The following is a 14,361-nucleotide window of genomic DNA, read 5'->3' as shown; positions in this document are numbered from 1 at the left end:
CTTGTGGAACCTCATTACATCAAGTAATTGTGCAGTGATACAAGCTCTAAGGTATATGAATTACTCTACTGTTTTTGAACTTAAACCCACCTTTACATAGTGGTATTGCTCTTGCACCACCAACAATGTCAGCATTTTCTCATCTTTCATCTATCAACAGAAACCACTTTCATAGCGTGCAGCCATGTTTTTCCAACTGTCCTCTACTTTGGTTCATGATCACAGTGTCAACTCCATACATTTGTAATTTTATTTTTATTCAGTACTTCATAATTCTACTAACATTTGCATGGCCAATGACTCATTTGAAATGTAGAGTGAGAGATCTAATCTTTCCACAAACATAAAATCCGAATATCAAAACTTGTAAGTGAAAATTGGTGTGCACTGAGTTGCAATAATTAGTCATTTATTTTATAAACAGCACTAATAACATGTATACAAAGACAATTAAAATTATCTGTGGATCATTTTTAAGCAAAAAAATATTTTATACACACACATGAAATATGTTTCTTTTAAATATGTTGGTTTTGTACATCGATCGTTTTCACCTAAAATTATCTAACATGTTGGTTTATATTTATAGCCTATGCCTTTCTTTCTGTATTCTGCTACCATACACCTTAGACACCAAATTCCACGAGTCCATATAGCGGTCCATACACATGGCAATGCATTTCTGTGGAACAAAAAGAACAAATTGTAAAATGCCGTACTATGACTAGGTAGTACCAAAAGTTAAAAAAAGAGGTGGGGAGAGAGCAGCTGAGTAATTTAATAATTTATATTTTATTTTATTTTAGAATTGGCTGATTCAGGACTCTGACTCCTAACAAATGGCAACTTTTCTCTGATGCTAATATACTTTATGAACAAAGCAAGTACCATGAAATTTTAAGCTACACAAGCTACAGTTATTAGTTAGCAGCACATAAAAAGGTACCACAGTTTACATTGGTAGTGTTCAGGCATGTTTATAATATCAAAAATATTCTGTATTTTCATAGAATAAAATCCTTTTGAGCATTAGGCTGAGTAATTTTGTAAAATTAAACAATAATAAAACAAAGCAGGCCTCCATGGCTCAACAAATTGGCCATTTTTTCAATTTATTTTTAATCGCTTCCACTGTATAAGGTAACCTGATAACCAAAAGGATTTTGTTCAAACTGACAATGGCCTCACAAGCCTAGATGCACTTCATTTATAAACCAACAAATCTCAACCCACTTACCTAGTACACTGCTGAGAAAACCTATGCACTGTGAAAGAGGCAGCCCTGTGCAAAACCTAACAAAGTATGCTTCAGGCCAAATCACAAATTAACAACTTATCTACATCTACACTATGTGATTAAAAGCATCCAGACTCCCCCAAAAACATACATTTTTCATATTAGATGCGTTGTGCTGCCACCTACTGCCAGATACTCCATATCAGCAACCACATTAGTCATTAGACACTGAACGAGCAGAATGGGGCGCTCCACGGAACTCATGAACTTTGAATGTGGTCAGGTGATTGGGTGTCACTTCTGTCATATGTCTGTACACAAGATTTCCACACTCCTAAACATCCCCAGGTCCACTGTTTCCGATGTGATAGTGAAGTGAAAAACATGAAGGGACATGTACAGCACAAAAGCGTACAGGAACTATCACTCCACAGGCATAGATTGATGTTTCAAACACCTTCTTGCTTCCCACTGTTTAAGAGTAATTCAGGGATGGCGACTGCATCTTTCAACACAATCGAGCACCTGTTCATAATGCACGGCCTGTGGTGGAGTCGTTACATGATAATAACATCCCTGAAATGGACTGGCCTGCAGAGAATCCTGAGTGGAGTCCTATAGAACACGTCTGGGATGTTTTGGAACCCTGACTTCGTGCCAGGCCTCACGACCGACATCAATATCTCTACTCAGTGCAGCACTTTATGAAGAATGGGCTGCCATTCCCCAAGAAACCTTCCAGCATGTGATTGAACGTATGCCTGTGAGAGTGGAAGCTGCCTTCAAGGCTAAGGGTGGGCCACCATACTGAATTCCAGAATTACCGATGGAAGGTGCCATTAACAGACTTCACATACGACCAAAATTTCTTTGGGGTTTGTGAAATATCATTTGACAATATTCTGCTATGGTAGTTACTTGACCCACAGTTCCTTGTGCCCTATGCTGAAAGTTTTAGGTTCCTCATTGAGATGTGACACTGCTGAGTTTTTATCTAGTTTACTAAACATATATATCCTTCTGCTAGTTTTAGTTGTCCTTTGTACTTTGGTAATCATTGTTGCCACAACCATATTATGGCCACTGATATCAGTTTCGATGTGAACATCCTCAAAGAGGTCAGGTCTACTTATTGCCATTACATATTTTCATTACGAGTGGGGGTTCTTAACATCTGTTCTAGGTAGTTTTCAGAGAAGGCATTTAACAATGTTTCATGGGATGTCTAATCACGCCCACCACTAACAAAACTGTAAATTTCCCAATACTGTAGGATGATTTAAGTCTCCACTGATGATTGGGGAAGTTATGTACAAGTGAACTGAGGTGTTCTCTAAAGTTTCTCAGGAGATGAGCCTGGTGGGCTATAACAGAAGGATCCAATCATCATTTTAGGCCCACCCCTGATAGAGACATCTCACATGCAGCTTCAATTTCTATCTCAGCAGATTTGAGTTTCTTGTCTACTGTGACAGATACATCACCTCCATTTCCCATTAGCCTATAGTTTTGCTATACAATTCAATTCCCCCCCCCCCCCCCAAAAAAAAAAAAAAAATCTCACTGCTATCAACTTCATGTTTCAACCGGCTTTCTGTGTGATCTTCACTGCTTATCAGGAGGCTTCGAACTCTGGCACATTGTTGTGAATACCTCGGCATTTAACCATTAGCATCTTAATATTCACACCTGAGTGAGGCATTTTTTTTCCTTCAATACTATGTGTCTATGTGTTTAAACAAATCCCTTTTTACTAATATGCTACAAAATTGCTTATACTGATAAACACTGTAGTGTGGGATCAGCTTTATATATTCTATTGCAAAAATTTTCTGCTGATTGCAAGTACTAGCTCATAGATTTGTACAGAATAGTCATTATGTAAGAACAAATATCATTAAAACTAAAAGCTGCATTGAAGTTTCACTAACAACTCTCTTACATGACATACTGAAAGCTATGGATCAAGACAGTCAAACAATGGAAAGTCCAGATCGGAATATCAACAATATTATGAAAAGGGTAGATGGCTATTCACAGTAAAGGTGACATGCACCCATGACTGCTATGTTGGGCAGTCTGGCAAGAGATAAGTCATATGTATGTGATGTGTGCCTGTCTGTGTGATGTTTTCCTTCTTCTGAAGAAGGCTTTGGCTGAAAGATTAGTGTGTGCCTGTCTGCGACTCAACGTGTCACCTTTACAGCATGTAGCGATCTATCCCTTTCACAACTGTTAATCAAGACAGACAGATAGATGTGATTTTTCTTGTTTTCCAAAAAGCATTTGATTTAGTATTGCTGTTGTTGTTGTGGTCTTCAGTCCAGAGACTGGTTTGTTGCAGCTCTCCATGCTACTCTATCGTGTGCAAGCTTCTTAATCTCTGAGTAACTATTACAACTTACATTCTTCTGATCTGTATAGTGTATTCATGCCTTAGTCTTCCTCTACAATTTTTACCTCTGCGCTTCCCTCCAATAATAAAGTGATGATCGATCCTTTGACACCTCAGAATATGTCCTAGCAACCTATCCCTTCTTCGAGTCAAATTGTGCCACTAATTCCTCTTCTCCCCAATTCTATTCTCTACCTCCACATTAGTTTCTTGATCTTTCCACCTAATCTTCAGCACTCTTCTGTAGCACCATGTTTCTAAAGCTTCTATTCTCTTCTCGCCTAACATATGTTGTCCATGTTTCACTTTCATGTATGGCTACATTCCATACAAATACTTTCAGATAAGACTTCTTGGCACTTGATATTAACAAATTTCTCTTCTTCAGAAACACTTTTCTTTTCATGGCCAGTTTATATTTTATATCCTCTCTACTTCGACCATCGTCAGTTATTTTGCTTCCCAAATAACAAAACTCTACTACTACTTTAAGTGTCCCATTTCCTAATCTAATTCCCTCAGCATCATCAGATTTATTTCAACTACATTCCATTATCCTTGTTTCGCTTTTGTTTATGTTCATCTTATATCCTCCTTTCAAGATACTGTCCATTCCGTTCAACTGCTCTTCCAGGTCCTTTGCTGTCTTTGACAGAATTACAATGTCATCGAAAAACCTGAAAGTTTTTATTTCTCCTCCATGGATTTTAATTCCTACTCCAAATTTTTCTTCTGTTTCCTTCACTGCTTGTTCAATATACATATTAAATAACTTTGTGGATAGGCTACAACCCTGTCTCACTCCCTTCTCAACCACTGCTTCCCTTTCGTGCCCCTCGACTCTTACGACTGCCACCTGGTTTCTGTACAAATACTAAATAAATAGCCTTTCGTGCTCTGTATTTGACCCCTGCCACCTTCAGAATTTGAAAGAGAGTATTCCAGTCAACATTGTCAAAAGCCTTCTCTAAGTCTACAATTGATAGAAATGTAGGTTTGTCTTTCCTTAATCTATCTTCTGAGGTAAGTCATAGGACCAGTATTGCCTCACATTTTTCAAACACTTCTATGGAATACAAACTGATCTTCCTCAAGATCAGCTTCTAAAAGTTTTTCCATTCTTGTACAAAGAATTTGTGTTAGTATTCAACTGATAGTTTGGTAATTTTCACACCTGTCAACACTTGCTTTCTTTGGGATTGGAATTATTATATTCTTCTTGAAGTCTGAGGGTATTTCGCCTGTCTCAAACATGTTGCTCACCAAATGGAAGAGTTTTGTAATAGCTGGCTCTCCCAATGCTGGCAGTAGTTCTGACAGAATGTCGTCAACTCCCGCGGTCATGTTTCGACTTGCGTCTTTCAGTGCTCTGTCAAACTATTTACGCAGCATCATATTTCCCATCTCATCTTCATGTACGTCCTCTCCCATTTCAATAATATTGCCCTCAAGTACATTGCCCTTGTATAGACCCTCTATACACTCCTTCCACGTTTCTGCCTTCCCTGCTTTGTTTAGAACTGGTTTTCCTTTGAGCTCTTGATATTCATACAAGTGGTTCTCTTTTCTCCAAAAGTCTATGTTTCCTGTACACAGTATCTATCTTATCCCTAGTGATAGACACCTCTACATCCTTACTTTTATCCTCTAGCCATCCCTGCTTAGCCATTTTGCACTTCGTATCGATATCATTTTTGAGATGTTTGTATTCCTTTTTGCCTACTCAATTTACTGCCTTTTTATATTTTCTATATTTCTGTATTATTATATTTCATCAATTAAATTCAATGTCTCTTCTGTTACCCAAGGATTTCTAATAGCCCTTGTCTTTTTACCTACTTGATCTGCTGCCTTTACTACTTCATCTCTCAAACCTACCCATTCTTCTTCTACTGTATTTCATTCCCCTGTATTTGTCAATCGTTCCCTAATGGTCTCTCTGAAACTATCAAAGACCTCTGGTCCTTTCAGTTTATCCAGGTTCCATCTCCTTAAATTCCTACCTTTTTTCAGTTTTAATCTACAGTTCATAACCAATAGATTGTGGTCAGAGTCCAAATCTGCCCCTGGAAATGTCTTACCATTTAAAACTTGGTTCCTAAATCTCTGTCTTACCATTATATAATCTATATGATACCTTCTCCCCCCCATGAACCATGGACCTTGCCTTTGGTGGGGAGGCTTGCGTGCCTCAGTGATACAGATGGCCGTACCGTAGGTGCAACCACAACGGAGGGGTATCTGTTGAGAGGCCAGACAAACGTGTGGTTCCTGAAGAGGGGCAGCAGCCTTTTCAGTAGTTGCAGGGGCAACAGTCTGGATGATTGACTGATCTGGCCTTGCAACATTAACCAAAACAGCGTTGCTGTGCTGCTACTGCGAACGGCTGAAAGCAAGGGGAAACTACAGCCATAATTTTTCCCGAGGACATGCAGCTTTACTGTATGATTAAATGATGATGGCATCCTCTTGGGTAAAATATTCCGGAGGTAAAATAGTCCCCCATTCGGATCTCCGGGCGGGGACTACTCAGGAAGATGTCGTTATCAGGAGAAAGAAAACTGGCGTTCTACGGATCGGAGCGTGGAATGTCAGATCCCTTAATCGGGCAGGTAGGTTAGAAAATTTAAAAAGGGAAATGGATAGGTTAAAGTTAGATATAGTGGGAATTAGTGAAGTTCGGTGGCAGGAGGAACAAGACTTCTGGTCAGGTGATTACAGGGTTATAAACACAAAATCAAATAGGGGTAATGCAGGAGTAGGTTTAATAATGAATAGGAAAATAGGAATGCGGGTAAGCTACTACAAACAGCATAGTGAACGCATTATTGTGGCCAAGATAGATACGAAGCCCACACCTACTACAGTAGTACAAGTTTATATGCCAACTAGCTCTGCAGATGATGAAGAAAATGAAGAAATGTACGATGAAATAAAAGAAATTATTCAGATAGTGAAGGGAGACGAAAATTTAATAGTAATGGGTGACTGGAATTTGAGTGTAGGAAAAGGGAGAGAAGGAAACATAGTAGGTGAATATGGATTGGGGCTAAGAAATGAAAGAGGAAGCCGCCTAGTAGAATTTTGTACAGAGCACAAATTAGTCATAGGTAACACTTGGTTTAAGAATCATGAAAGAAGGTTGTATACGTGGAAGAACCCTGGAGATACTAAAAGGTATCAGATAGATTATATAATGGTAAGACAGAGATTTAGGAACCAGGTTTTAAGTTGTAAGACATTTCCAGGGGCAGATGTGGACTCTGACCACAATCTATTGGTTATGACCTGTAGATTAAAACTGAAGAAACTGCAAAAATGTGGGAAATTAAGAAGATGGGACCTGGATAAACTGAAAGAACCAGAGGTTGTACAGAGTTTCAGGGAGAGCATAAGGGAACAATTGACAGGAATAGGGGAAAGAAATACAGTAGAAGAAGAATGGGTAGCTCTGAGGGATGAAGTAGTGAAGGCAGCAGAGGATAAAGTAGGTAAAAAGACGAGGGCTGCTAGAAATCCTTGGGTAACAGAAGAAATATTGAATTTAATTGATGAAAGGAGAAAATATAAAAATGCAGTAAATGAAGCAGGCAAAAAGGAATATAAACGTCTCAAAAATGAGATCGAGAGGAAGTGCAAAATGGCTAAACAGGGATGGCTAGAGGATAAATGTAAGGATGTAGAGGCTTATCTCACTAGGGGTAAGATAGATAGTGCCCACAGGAAAATTAAAGAGACCTTTGGAGAGAAGAGAACCACGTGTATGAATATCAAGAGCTCAGATGGCAACCCAGTTCTAAGCAAAGAAGGGAAGGCAGAAAGGTGGAAGGAGTATATAGAAGGTTTATACAAGGGTGATGTACTTGAGGACAATATTATGGAAATGGAAGAGGATGTAGATGAAGACGAAATGGGTGATACGATATTGCGTGAAGAGTTTGACAGAGCACTGAAAGACCTGAGTCGGAACAAGGCCCCCGGAGTAGACAACATTCCATTAGAACTACTGACGGCCTTGGGAGAGCCAGTCATGACAAAACTCTACCAGCTGGTGAGCAAGATGTATGAGACAGGCCAAATACCCTCAGACTTCAAGAAGAATATAATAATTCCAATCCCAAAGAAAGCAGGTGCTGACAGATGTGAAAATTACCGAACTATCAGTTTAATAAGTCACAGCTGCAAAATACTAACGCGAATTCTTTACAGACGAATGGAAAAACTGGTAGATGCGGACCTCGGGGAGGATCAGTTTGGATTCCGCCGAAATGTTGGAACACGTGAGGCAATACTGACCTTACGACTTATCTTAGAAGAAAGATTAAGAAAAGGCAAACCTACGTTTCTAGCATTTGTAGACTTAGAGAAAGCTTTTGACAATGTTGACTGGAATACTCTTTTTCAAATTCTAAAGGTGGCAGGGGTAAAATACAGGGAGCGAAAGGCTATTTATAATTTGTACAGAAACCAGATGGCAGTCATAAGAGTCGAGGGGCATGAAAGGGAAGCAGTGGTTGGGAAAGGAGTGAGACAGGGTTGTAGCCTCTCCCCGATGTTATTCAATCTGTATATTGAGCAAGCAGTAAAGGAAACAAAAGAAAAATTTGGAGTAGGTATTAAAATTCATGGAGACGAAGTAAAAACTTTGAGGTTCGCCGATGACATTGTAATTCTGTCAGAGACGGCAAAGGACTTGGAAGAGCAGTTGAACGGAATGGACAGTGTCTTGAAAGGAGGATATAAGATGAACATTAACAAAAGCAAAACGAGGATAATGGAATGTAGTCAAATTAAATCGGGTGATGCTGAGGGAATTAGATTAGGAAATGAGACACTTAAAGTAGTAAAGGAGTTTTGCTATTTAGGAAGTAAAATAACTGATGATGGTCGAAGTAGAGAGGATATAAAATGTAGACTGGCAATGGCAAGGAAAGCGTTTCTGAAGAAGAGAAATTTGTTAACATCGAATATAGATTTATGTATCAGGAAGTCGTTTCTGAAAGTATTTGTTTGGAGTGTAGCCATGTATGGAAGTGAAACATGGACGATAACTAGTTTGGACAAGAAGAGAATAGAAGCTTTCGAAATGTGGTGCTACAGAAGAATACTGAAGATAAGGTGGATAGATCACGTAACTAATGAGGAGGTATTGAATAGGATTGGGGAGAAGAGAAGGTTGTGGCACAACTTGACTAGAAGAAGGGATCGGTTGGTAGGACATGTTTTGAGGCATCAAGGGATCACAAATTTAGCATTGGAGGGCAGTGTGGAGGGTAAAAATCGTCGAGGGAGACCGAGAGATGAGTACACTAAGCAGATTCAGAAGGATGTAGGTTGCAGTAGGTACTGGGAGATGAAGAAGCTTGCACAGGATAGAGTAGCATGGAGAGCTGCATCAAACCAGTCTCAGGACTGAAGACCACAACAACAACAACAACAACAACATGATACCTTCTAGTATCTCCCGGATTCTTCCATGTATACAACCTCCCTTCATGATTCTTAACCCAACTGTTAGCTATGATTAAGTTATGATTTATGCAAAAGTCTACCAGGCAGCTTCCTCTTTCATTCCTTACCCCCATTTCATACTCGCCTACTACTATTCATTTTCTTCGTACTACTGAATTCCAGTCCTCCATGACTATTAAATTTTTGTCTCCCTTCACTATCTTTTATCTCTTCATCATCTGTGGGGCTAGTTGGCATATAAACTTGTACTACTGTGGTAGGCCTGGGCTTCGTATCTACCTTTGCTACAATAACGCATTCACTATGCTGTTTGTAGTAGCTTACCCATACTCCTATTCCCGCATTGCCCCTACTTGATTTCGTATTTATAAACCTGTATTCACCTGACCAGAAGTCTTGTTCTTCCTGCCACCGAACTTCACTAATTCCCACTATATCTAGATTTAACCTATCCATTTTCCCTTTCGGGGACTATTTTACCTCCGGAATATTTCACCCAAGGAGACGACATCATCATTTAACCATGCAGTAAAGCTGCATGCCCTCAGCAAAAATTACGGCTGTAGGCCTAATTTCCTCTGCTTTCAACCATTCGCAGTACCATATTTGTCTGGCCTCTCAACAGATACCCCTCCATTGTGGTTGCACCTCCGGTACGGCTATCTGTATCGCTGCGGCATGCAAGCCTCCCTACCAATGGTCCACAGTTCGTGGGAGAGATTTAGTAATATGTGTATCTACATGTGTAAGATTGCATGGGGTAGCAAGCAAAGCTAGGAACTGGATTGAGGGTTGCCCCCCCCCCCCCCTTTTTTTTTTTTTGCAGGGAAGATGTGATATGATATCATGGATGGAGAGGCATCAACAGATGTAGGTTTAACTTCGGGCGTGCCCCAGAGAAGTGTGTTGGGATGCCTGCTACTCATGCTGCATATTAATGACCTTGTGAACAATATTAATTGACAATTTTTCGCAGATGATGCAGTTACCTTAATGAAGTATAGTCCGAAAGAAGCTGCACAAATATTGCCAGTTCTTATTAATATTCCACAGTGGTGAAAGGCTGGCAACTTGTTTTAAATGTTCAAAAACAGAAAGTTGTGCACTTCACAAAATGGAAAAAAGTTGTCTCCTCTGACCATAATATCTGTCAGTCATATTTAGAATATGTGAACTAACAAGTATCTGGGTGCAACACAATAAAATTGGCTCAGTCATCAATAAAGGAAGTAACAGATTTCAAATTACTGGTAGAATACTTGGGAAATAGAGTCAGTCTACAAGGGAAATTGTTTATGTACCACTTGTGTAACCCATCCTACAATATTGCTGAAGTGTATGGGACTCGTACCAGACAGGAGTCAGGGTAGATTGTAACAGAGAGAAGGATAGCACAAATGATCACAAGCTTTTTTGACCTGCAGCAGTGTGTGTCACAAACATTGAAAGAACTGAACTGGCATATCCTTGAAGACAGATACAAACTATCACAAGAAAGCCTACTTGTGAAGTTTTACGAACCAGTTTTGGATGACGACTCTTAGGAATATACTATAACCCCAGACATACCACACCCACAGGGAGTGCGGGAACAAGGTCTGACTATTAACAGGATGCACAGAGGTTTTTAAACAATCATTCTTCTCCTGCTCCATACACGAATGTCACAGAAAAAATCCCTAATAAACTGGTACAATGGGATGTACGTCAATCAAGAGAAATGTTAGATCTTAATTATCAGCTTTGGCTAGAGACAAATTATAAATGGGTGCTTTCACATCACCTTTTGGTGCATATATTCACATTTTTATTGTTACCTGGTGAAGCTAACAAACATGAGAATAAAAACTGGTGATGGTGACACATTGCTACGTAGCTTAGCACAAGGTATAGGCAAGGCTGGAAGGTAACAATCTGAATGCGAGTTGGTGAGGCCAACTAAGCTGATACTAAAACAAACGGCTTGTGGTGATGGCTGTGGCAACAGACTGATCCGGAGCCTACCCTTTGAAAAAAATCACCAACAACATCACATTGTAATGGCCATACAGTTTATGGTGTTTGCTGCATGTTTCCTACATTACAGATCAAAGCCAATGACTTATCATGCATTCCTCTATATCCAACGCATCCCTTACCCTTTTCCAAACACTTCAATATTTCGCAGAGTAGAGATGTAGATGTAGTTAGGACACTTGACGGTCCACTTCCTTGTACACCTTGGAAATATGACAATGAATTTGTTTTGCCATCACATACAGCATGTTCAAAGAACTTACCATTCCATAAACCTCAAATGTTTAGACTGTTACAATTCTGCCAACCTATATTAACATGTCACTATTCTTCCAGAGCTCAGAGACAAAGGCAAATGTCCTGTAACTAAAACTGTCTTTCACCTCATTGTTTGTCTGAACCCCACAGGTTGTACGACTATGCCTACCTCCAGCCACTGAACTGACTTTGCAGCCAGTTATAGGTGGGAATTACAGTGAACATTATGAAGGCTAAATGGACAAAGATTCATGTTGATAATGTCCTCTACTTTGACTTTGTTTTATAACTCTTCAGTGTACAGATACTAAATAGTAATTAGTGAGGAAAAAGATGTTGTACACAAACACTATATATTCTTTATGGAGGAGGCAAATTTTACGTGCAGGGTTCGTATTAATAGGCGGAGAAAGTTTTATAACTAAGGGTAACAATTGAGACGCGGTTAAACGCAATAATGCGGTATTAGAAATCATTTGTATGTAATGGAGCATCGTTTGTAAACATGTCTTTGTGTTGCATCAGAATTTTGAAGTACCTATTTCAGTTTTGAAGTGATCTGGTAAATAAGTATGTAAATATAGTACAAGTAGGCACCATTCTGTAATCAAAAAGACAAAATTTCTCACAAAACACATAATGTTACCTGTTCTGAACTGTCTAGCGAGGTACCCGGTTTGTTGATACATTTCTTAAAGCACTTTTCTGTCATTTTCTGAAATAATTAAAGGCGAAATTATTATACTGTCAGAAAAATGTAACGATTGTTATGTAAATACTTTACATCCTCTCTCGCTAAACGTACCGTCAGGAGCTCCTGAGCGTTTGCAACAGCAATTTGCTGTTTCACTTGGTCCATCAACTCATCTTTCTGCGCCCCGGTTAGGGACCCAGTCTGCAAGCTGTCCATTTAAATGTTTTCTTTAGTCTTCAGCAGCAAATCCACAGCATAAAGCCGCTCTCCACTTTCACACGGCGTGTGTGAAGATATTGTTGGCCAAAGATGTGTTACCTTGCCTTTCCCCATCCTTCATACCAACAGACGAGGGGCTGTAATTCTTCGTATACGTGGCACCATAAAAAATGATTGTAATTCTTGATTACTAAGCTCTGTAGATTTCGTTTCATTAGAGTGTGGCATATACTTGTTATTTCTGAAAAAAAAACAATCGTAAAATGGAGTCACTGAAAAATTAATGGATTTGATGCATGCCTCCACCTACTAAAGCGTACAGTGCAAATGTGCATCTGGAGTGCTCAGTTTATTTGCTGTTGGTCAAGTTTTGTTTTCCCTTAGTCTCAGCGCTGTGAGATTGTTCGTGGATTGTTCACCTATATTTGATGCAAATCTGTGCTTAACCCCAGAGATGATAATGTAACGTCACCCTGCATGAGCGGTATGGTTGTTTGGTGTAGTCGCGAATTTCAATGGATATTTTTATATTGGTCTTGACTTAAAAAACAATGGATTATAAAGAAGAACAGAACAACGAAATAGAAGCCCTGGATTCAATTTACTGTGGTGAACTTGAAAGTAAGCGCGCAAGTTTTCTATTTTTTCAACTTCGAAACGTGATGTTTTTACCAATATAAGTAAGATTACAGTAAACTCCAGTTGTGGTTAACTGTGTAAATGGCACAGAAAATGATTGCTGTAGATATCCTTAAAGGTCGAAATCTAAGATTTTATCAAGTGGAAGAAGTATCTACTTGATGATCAGCATGTTCAAGAATGACGTTTGTCGTCATAAATTTCCCGCTGTATGAAGCTGGAGCTCTTATATTTTGCGAAATGTAGATTACAGTTGTTATTCTGGAGTAAGATGAAAGTGCTGCAACAAGTACAAGCCTTTTCCAATGTTTTTTTTGAAAGCGTTGCAGTTGGTGTTGACACTTCTATCCAATGTAGACTTTTTGGGGGATGAAAGTGTAGTTTGTAGATCACCCTGTGATTCAATACACTGTACTGTCTCAGGGTACAAATCAATTGAGCGGAGAAGTATACGTGCCACTAGAACTACTAGTTCACATTTCTTGGTTTTAAGTCAAATCCCTATAACAGAAATCCATATTGTAACATCGCAAACATCGGCCGTATGTAATATAAAGCTCTGGGATATTACCTTGTTTAAAGAGATACACATCTTAACTATATTACGCTGCTGTACAACATTAAAACTCGAGGAGGCTTTGTATTTCTGTAAATGCATGCTTAGCAGTTGTGTTTACGTCACTTAATAATAATTTTCTACTGATTCTTTTATGCTAATTGTGTTACTTCCAGAAATTTTGCAAGTGACACATATTTCATATCCAAACTTACAGTGAGTGAGTGCTGTTTTGGAAAGAGGCTGATTCTGTACAAGCTTGATTTAGTATAGCAATTGACAAGCATTTGAAAGAAGTGAGAAATGATTTTCATTGAAATTTGCTTACAACAATTTTTTTAAGTTTACAGCAGTACAGTGGAATAGTTCATTGTTAATCAAGATTGTTTGTTTTATTTCCCAACTGTTTTTCAGTTTTAACAACAGAGCCATATCACAGATTTTTAATACCTATAAAGTCTGAAGAATATGAACCAGACACTGAAAATGGAATGTCATGCAAGTTAAAATTTAGTTACACTGACAAATATCCAGATGAACCTCCAGAAGTTGAAGTTACAGAAACCAGTAACCTTGAAGATGTAGATACAGACCTGCTGACACAGCATATATTGAAGGAGGTTGGTAATATTACAATGATTTGAGTTTTGAAGCCTTGCTCCCAGTATTTTAAGCATTGAATATAATGAGAAGGTCTTTGACACAATTGCCTAGGAATGCTAATTTTCAAGTTTCTATAATGATAAATTTTTGTGTCTGAAGTTTGGATTATCTGTACTGAAAAATTGGATTCGTGATGCCAACAAACTGTCCTAAATGATTCATTATTCTGCAGATTATTATAATACGCTGTCAATTTCACAGGATGGCTGCCA

At 38.8% G+C, this 14,361-nt stretch overlaps 2 protein-coding genes across 2 annotated transcripts in view; one reads left to right on the top strand and one right to left on the bottom strand.

Moving 5' to 3' along the window:
• Nucleotides 1-387: 387 nt before the first annotated feature.
• Nucleotides 388-12,700, bottom strand: LOC126282228 (mitochondrial import inner membrane translocase subunit Tim13). Its single transcript, XM_049981798.1, has 4 exons — nt 12,612-12,700; nt 12,184-12,532; nt 12,025-12,093; nt 388-682 (listed from the first exon to the last, which is right to left on the bottom strand). The coding sequence occupies exons 2-4, from the start codon at nt 12,286-12,288 to the stop codon at nt 584-586; spliced, it is 273 nt and encodes a 90-aa protein (XP_049837755.1). The 5' UTR covers nt 12,289-12,532; nt 12,612-12,700; the 3' UTR covers nt 388-583.
• Nucleotides 12,701-12,703: 3 nt separating this feature from the next.
• The window catches only part of LOC126282222 (RWD domain-containing protein 1), a 30,470-nt gene continuing 28,812 nt past the window's right edge, over nt 12,704-14,361 (top strand). The window contains exons 1-2 of the mRNA XM_049981785.1: nt 12,704-12,912; nt 13,901-14,106. Of these exons, the coding sequence (XP_049837742.1) occupies nt 12,843-12,912; nt 13,901-14,106 (276 nt within the window). The 5' untranslated portion in view covers nt 12,704-12,842. The remainder of the gene's footprint in view (nt 12,913-13,900; nt 14,107-14,361) is intronic.

This window comes from Schistocerca gregaria, chromosome 1 (assembly GCF_023897955.1).
Source record: "Schistocerca gregaria isolate iqSchGreg1 chromosome 1, iqSchGreg1.2, whole genome shotgun sequence".
NCBI lineage: Eukaryota > Metazoa > Arthropoda > Insecta > Orthoptera > Acrididae > Schistocerca > Schistocerca gregaria.
The sequence above is the reverse complement of the archived record's forward strand: the minus strand, read 5'-3'. Positions and strand labels throughout refer to the sequence as shown.